We start from the raw sequence: 7,806 nt of genomic DNA, 5'->3' as shown, positions 1-7,806 counted from the left end.
CAAAGACGGAAATCTCCGTCTTTTGAGTATTATTATACAATTCGATGGATATGGAAGTTGTGGACCTGTGGTAGAAATTTCTGCAATAAATTCGTTTTTGGCCGTACATTTTTTCACTTTTGAAACCCCACCCTCCCAGCATGCTTAGTGTGACATGTTTGCTTATACCACCAAAGAGCTTGAGTATCTCCTGGATACGAAACGCGACGAAGAAAATGGATCGCACTCTGTTTTCAGAAGAGGACATTTCAGAAACCTTTGCGGATTCGGACTCCGAAAATGATTTTTTAGTATGCAACGATGTATGTACATGTCTTACTGTGTTTTTATTTTCTTGTACATTTATCAATAAACAAGATAAAACAAGAGTTTTGATTTGATATTTGTTGAGGCTGTCCTTCAACGTGTGCACAACAGTCAGGCTTGGTGGCCGATGCGTTATGTTAGCTAGGCCTAGGCCTAGCCTTATTCGGTAATTTAGCCAATTCTTAGCCCAGGCCTTGCATAATGTCTAAAGTAATGCAATATTTTATGTAATATATTGAGTACAGATTTACAGAAATATATAAAAGTACAGACTGCACTTAGTGAATGAAGTTGGCAGGCCTAGACCTAAATATAGTAGCGTGTGAATGATGCGTCTATGTAGGCCTAGGCCTAGCAATGAAAATATGCAATATTCACACTTTTTAGTTGTTTGGGGGGGGGGGTAGCCAACCCTACCCCTGGGCTCAGTGGTGGGTATGTGTACAAGGTCGTGTGCAATTACACCAGTGTTCTTATATTTCATTTTTATCAATATGTGAATATCTAATAACAAAGCAATGAAAATATGCAATATTCACATTTTTTTAGTTGTTGTTTGGAGGAGGGTAGCCAACCCTACCCCAGGGCTCAGTGGTGGATATGTGTACAAAGTCGTGTGCAATTACACCAGTGTTTTTATATTTCATTTTTATCAATATGTGGATATCTAACAAAGCAATGAAAATATGAAATATTCACACTTTTAGTTGTTTTGAGAGTGAGGGTAGCCAACCCTACCCCAGGGGCTAAGTGGACCTTATCCATGCGTGGGATTTATAATTTTATTATGTTAGATTCATATATGTATAAATAACTAATACACTAAAGGGGACAGCTTTATTGCCTGAAAAGAGTGAAATTGCAATAAGTTATGTGTTTACTATTCAAAATTGTGTTGCAATAATTTATTGTATGAATAAAATGTATGATATCATTTGAAAGCTCATGAATTACTCTTTATTTTGGTGTAAAGAACATTCCATATTTGTATATACATGTGTTCTCAATGTGAACTGGAAACTTGGTCATACAGGCTAAAATGGTCTGGCAGTTAAAGTGTTAAAGAAGGAAAATTTATATGAAAACAAGACAAATTGGATTTGTTACTTACACTCCACAGCAGCATATGCATCACAAGTGTAAGCAAATGTCACAAAGCAGTAATTGTCCCTGAAAGTAAAATAATAAACAACAAATGAAAAAACTATTTAATCATCACCATAATAAAAATGATAATAATAATTATAAAACTGATCAACAAATTAAACATTGGTCTACTTATACTACTCAGCAATATTATTGTCGATCAAAAAATTATTTACCCTTTGTCTCGGAAATGAAGAGTTATGCGTGTAATGTCCCCAAATTTACTGAATCGACAACTGATATCACGTCGAGTGGTTCCTTCAGATATATTGCCCACATAAAGTACTCGTCGATCTTCCTGAAAACAGAATTAACGTAACAAAAATTCAAGGAAGCATAAGAACAGAATAAATGCTTTCTCAATATTGAACCAAACGATGTTAAAAAAAAATCTGAAAAATTTTTATTTACTTCTCACAGTATACTACTGTACCTGATCCACAACAAATAAAGGTTACACTATCCACTCCATTTGTGGCGATTGAAGCCAAGACAGGATGTTTAAATTTCAGAGTGAGAGACAGAGAGAGTGTGTAGATATACTTCCAATTAATCTTTAATATTCATTTGCCGTCTTTTTCAAGATGGAAAGAGATGTATTTGAGTCTCATTTTGAGCATCCATGTCTAGTCATGCAAAGAAAGTTCTAAAATTTGTAGGTAATTATACAATGGTCAGCACTAAACTCACCCATTCCTGTTCTTGCCTCTTCTTCATCTCAAGTCTGCGTTCCCTGCTTACTGACCGATCACGAAGGTATCGCCTTGCAGGGTAAAAAAATTACAAATATGAATACTATCATGGAAAAATTGTTAATTATTAATATTTTGGTTAAAATATCTATCCACTTATTATACATCAAACATATATTGATATTTCAATTACCTTTTTCGATCTGATGACCGACGTCCACTCCTTCGCCTACTTGATCTAGATCTTGATCGACACCTGCTTTGCCGACTTCTACTCCGGGAATGGGAACGAGAAAATGACCTAGATCTCGAGCGTGAATATGATCTTGATGGACATGTCGAGCAAGACGATGACCTTGTTCGTCGTCTTCGGGAGCCACGAGACCCTCGAGAGCTGGACCTTGATGACATTGAACATGAAGAGTGCGAACTTCGACGGTATCTCTGACGTCTTCTGTGATGCCCTCTTCGAGACCTGTAAGAGTTTGAACGCGACCGACTCCTCAAACTTTCATAGGAAAGAGAACGACTTTTGCGTTTGGTAAAGCTTTGTGAACTGGTATGGGTCCACTGGCTTGACCTATCACTAGACCTACTACTAGATCTACCCCTTCTGTAAGGGGAGTATGACCTTTCCCTCCATCTGTGCATATCATCATCATCTTTATTTTTGACTTCATCACTACTTCCAATCTCACCACTGTCTTCTTCCTCTGGAATGACCTCACGTTCTTTACATTTAGCTAAATACTCTGCATTACCTGCATCACTTTCATCGTATTTTTGTCCACATTCTTTTATTAAGCTATTTATTTCTCCATCCAATTGAGTAACGTTATCATGTTTTACAGCATCAATGTTCATATTAATCTTGTCCACACAGGATCCAATATTTGTATCAATACTTTCTGCAAAATCAACTGATGCCGAAACCTGCAATTTTTGTTCACAAGTTATGTCATATTGGCTCTCTATAGCTTTATAAATGTCTTCTTTAGGACAGACTTCCTCTGTTTTATCAACTTGCTGAGTTTCCATGTTTTCTTCTAAATTGGGAACCACTGGTCTAGCTTCATTTACTTCATTGACTGATGTTACTTGGTCTCTGGCACTGATGGCAGGAATAAGTTTGTCTTGTGAGTTGTCAGTAGTGGCAGGCTTCAACTGTTCTTGACCACCAACACCGTAAACAGGCATTCTTTCTTGTTTTACTGGCTTTCTAATTTCTATGAAATCAGTTGGGTGTACTTCATTGGCACTCAATGGTTTTGTTTTTTTATTCTCTTGCTCAATTCTGATCAAACTTTCATTGTCTGAACATAACTCTGTAATTAGACTGCGACTTCTAGATTCTTCTTTTTGGTAAGTTTCCTTCTTCTTTCCAGAACTAACTAATTCTGGTTGAAAATTTTCTTGAACTTTAATGTTGGATAATGCAGGTCGCAGATTGGGATTATCTACTTTCTTTCTTAAGTTCATCAGTGGTGGTTCATTCAGACTCTGAATCTTCAGTGTCTTCTTTTCTGGAATGACAGGTACTTCTAGCTTACCAAATCTCCTCTGGAATTCTTCTCTAGCCCTTTGGCTAATATCAAGTTCTCGATGAACACTGCCAACCAAAGCAGGAGATGGGGAATTAGAATTCATCATGAATCCAGCATCTAATATTGTCTTAGACACATCCTGGTGGCTATGCCGATGATGGCGATGGTGATGGTGATGATGACGGTGGTGATTTCTTTTCTTGATCTTGTATTTTCCCATGTACAGTTCATTTCTTTTTTCCTCTTTTTTCTCAGGAGTAGATAAATCACTGATCTCTCCATTCTCCTTATTAACACACTTGGGTGATAAGGAACCAGTAACATTCATGGGTAGGTAAACATTTGGTGTATAACAGTAATCATGATCCATTGATGGCACAGTCCACTGATGTACAGGACTGCAACTCCGGCTACTGTTGCAACTACTTGGCAGACTTGCTGGAAGACTGTTAGGGGCACTATTTGGAAGACTATTGGGGTTGCTGCATGGGTGGCTACAGGGTTGGCTGCTGGTAGTTTTGAAAGCAACATGATTCAGGGGTTTACGGTTCCGCTTTAAAGGTAGAGTAACATTCTCAAGAAGAATTGTAGATTTTCTTTTAACTGGGGCTATCTTCTTGGCAATCGCTTCAATTGACATATCTGTGATGTAAATGTAAAATGAAAAAGTGTTTTTTTATTCAAATTGCATGTGCAAGGAGGCATGCGTACATTTCACTTATGTCCTGGGCAAGGCACTTTACACTATGAGGTCTTTATACTAGATATTTTCCTGACGCAAACACATTAAAATAGTATTGCAGTATTCACTGCTATTTGGGGCTTAGATTCAACACTAGTCACTAAGCACAAGCTCGGTGTTCTAGTGGTTATAAGACAAGGCTGAGTTATCTGGGGGTTGTGTGTTCAATTCTTACCTGAATCACAAGTATTGGAAACATACTGAGTATTCAGTAAGATAACATGTCATGTAGGGAAAAAAATCACTCCTATGATATTTTCCTGATGCAAACATACATCAAAATATATTCTTATTAATATTTTGATAACCAACGGTTTTTAAAATAACAGACAAAATTTGTTTTCGCTGTGTAATAGTAAATAACTGTAAATAGTTTAGAGTGCTGCTAAGAAATCGACCTGTAGGCAGCCACACTCAAATTTAAAGGTCAAATAATATGTAAAGATAACATTTTTACCTGATTTCTTCAAGTCACTATCAGCATTCTTTTTACTAATAAAAAAAGAAAAATTGCATTTGAAAATCAACAAATATTTGAATTATGTTAATTGATAAATACTACATTCATTTTTGTAATTTTAAAAAGAAATCCTAAGTAATTTTGAAAGACTTTCCAAAATTAATTAGGATTTTGGAAAGTCTTCCAAAATTAATTAGGATTTTGGAAGACTTTCCCAACCTCCAATTCTGGGTTCCAATCCATTATTGTGCATTACACTTGTGTCTTTGAGCAAGGCACTTTCTCTGCATTGTTTCTGTCACCTAAGTACAAATGCAGGCTTTGCTTTAACTTTCTTTGGTAACTAGCCCACTGGGCTAATTTAGTAGCCCAACTATACATACACAAGTGCTCATGTACGTATGTATGTATGTATGTATGTATGAAGAAAATAGCTTGCAAAATTTTCACTAGACCACCGGGCAGCATAATGTGATAGATAGGCTGGCCTGGACCAGTATTAACTAGACATTGTACACCGGGCTAGTACTAAATTGAGCACTGACAAACAGAAATGGGTTGGCTGCTCCAGCGCTGATTACAGCAGCAACACTTTAGCATTTGAAAGAAGGTGCTATATGAATAACAAACAAATAAATGAAATAAACTTACCTGAAATTTGTGTTGAGTGGTATATGGGTAACCTCATTAGCTTGGTCTGTTTGAGAAACCTCGGATTCTTCAAATTGTTCCAGCAAGCTGTTCACATCTCCTGCTTCAATCCCTAGTAAGAAAAAAAAATTTGAATAAGCAGTTCTAAAAGCACATGAATAAATATGGACAAAAACTTTATGCGTGAATATTAAATTATTGTGTTATTGTTAATAGCAATAAGCAGTCATTTCGCAGACTACCTATTTACCCTTTAAACTTATGGAATATCAAGATAAACCATTTTAGTATATTATGCCTTAATATTTTTATTTAACAAAATCTAATAAATTCTTTTTTAATCTGTGAAAGAACTTGATCCATTTCACCAAGCTAACATTTATATACCATCAAGTCTATTTTTATAGCGAGTGGGTGGGATGTTGGCGTAACAAAAAAAACAATTAAATGAACCAGCTTACCAATCTCCAACCTGTCTTGATCCTGTGTGAAGATGTTTTTATCAAGAAGAAACTCATCTGGAGAAATCTTGCTTGTGTCCACATGTTCAATGGTGACATTTCCCATGTCATCGTTGACCCTCCCTTGGCCAATCCCTTCTCCATTATTCAAAATGTGAAGATAGGGGTTGAGGGAAGTGTCACCTAATGAGTTGTCCTCTAGGAGAGACACCATCATGATCCTACCAAGATAATATGATAATTAGTTTGCATACTTTTCAGACTATATCATTTTTAAAACTACATTCAATATTTAAATGCAAGGCTACCATTATCAAGCAACCTGAAGATATGGGTGAGCAGTAAATACATACAGTACATAATTTGACACTGCATATATTACAAAGCTCTGACCATGCAGACTGATAAAATACAAAAATACATACAAAAACTTAATTAAAGAACAATGTACAGTATGGAAATCAGAAGATAGACACCCCTGATAAAAGACACCCAACAATGGATCACACCATTGTAAGATGGGGATGCACCATGGGGTATTTGTCTTGATGTTGGTCTACAATAGGTTTAAACTGTGCTGTTTTTATCAGACCTATTTTATTCTTTTGTGTATTATGAATTAGAAACTGGGTGTAGCCTACTTAGGCATAAACATTTAGTACTTCAAATGCAAAACTTCATAGCTTCTCTTAATTATGCAATTGAGTGATTTCTAGAAATGGGCAATTCCATGGTCACAGACCGACTTTTTAAGGCATTCATAATGGTAAAAAACTGTTTAAATATTACAGATAAACCAGTAAATCTGAAATTCCAAGTAAATTTTATACTCCTTCCCACACACTTTTAATTGACAATATTACAAAAATCAAAACATAAAGTCATTTATGAAATATTGATATTAATATGTTTGGTCACAGACCGACTTAAAAAAAAAAGAGAAAATTTTACAAATATAAACTTTGTGCAATTCTATTGAAAATATTACGAAATGATTTATGGTAACACATCCAGTATGTAAAATCATATATAAGGAATTAGTATCAACGGAGAAGGTGATGTAAAACTACATCATGGGGATGGCAGGGTAGATGGTACCACCTTGGGTCTGGTCACAGACCGACGGTCACAGACCGATGGTCACAGACCGACCTATCGATTTGCATGATAGTATATGATGGAATCTGGCACATTATAAGGAGAAAACACTTTATATATAAAATTAAATACTAAAAACTTGTTACCAAACATTGTATATAAAAAACCATAACTTAATTCCTTATAGTAAACAAAAATTTATTTTGTAATAAAATCAGATTATTTAACATATTAAGAATGGTATTATTTACCTAATAAACGTCACAGAAAATAGTCTTAAGCAAAATCATGATTGCTTGGATGTTAATTGATCTGACCCAGTTAATAAATACTCTAGTACTTAATGAAAAAAGGCATATTAAACCAAGAAAATTATGAAATACATTTTATGCATTATGGGTATCTGGAAGTGTTTTCACATCCTCCCAGCGACCATCAAACATGCTCCATTTTCCATCTATGGTTGCCTTTGAAATGAATAGCATGGTTTTTTTCTTTAGATGTTAATGGCAATGGTGGCGCCAGAAGTTTGCTAACAAGGGGTCCGACATGTCTGATGCAGGGGTCCGAACCAAAGCGACGACAAAGCCTCGGTCGATAGCCCAAAACAAAAAAATCTCTGTTAGGGTTCTTGAAGGGAGTTTTTATGGCTTAATTTAACCCTAAATGAGTTTTAGACCACAATATTAGGGATTGGCAATCAAGA

At 35.7% G+C, this 7,806-nt stretch overlaps 1 protein-coding gene across 1 annotated transcript in view; it reads right to left on the bottom strand.

Annotated features, from left to right (window-relative positions):
- LOC117111011 overlaps positions 1-7,806 on the bottom strand; it is a 15,443-nt gene that overhangs the window by 3,780 nt on the left and 3,857 nt on the right. The window contains exons 2-8 of the mRNA XM_033253871.1: positions 6,003-6,223; positions 5,542-5,653; positions 4,888-4,922; positions 2,338-4,330; positions 2,143-2,215; positions 1,629-1,750; positions 1,418-1,476 (exon numbers count right to left, since the gene is read on the bottom strand). Of these exons, the coding sequence (XP_033109762.1) occupies positions 1,418-1,476; positions 1,629-1,750; positions 2,143-2,215; positions 2,338-4,330; positions 4,888-4,922; positions 5,542-5,653; positions 6,003-6,219 (2,611 nt within the window). The 5' untranslated portion in view covers positions 6,220-6,223. The remainder of the gene's footprint in view (positions 1-1,417; positions 1,477-1,628; positions 1,751-2,142; positions 2,216-2,337; positions 4,331-4,887; positions 4,923-5,541; positions 5,654-6,002; positions 6,224-7,806) is intronic.

This window comes from Anneissia japonica, unplaced genomic scaffold (assembly GCF_011630105.1).
Source record: "Anneissia japonica isolate Jap-2015-1 unplaced genomic scaffold, ASM1163010v1 scaffold573_len2283161_cov171, whole genome shotgun sequence".
Classification (NCBI taxonomy): Eukaryota; Metazoa; Echinodermata; class Crinoidea; order Comatulida; family Comatulidae; genus Anneissia; species Anneissia japonica.
Note: the sequence above shows the minus strand (reverse complement) of the source record. Positions and strands in the feature narration are given on the sequence as shown.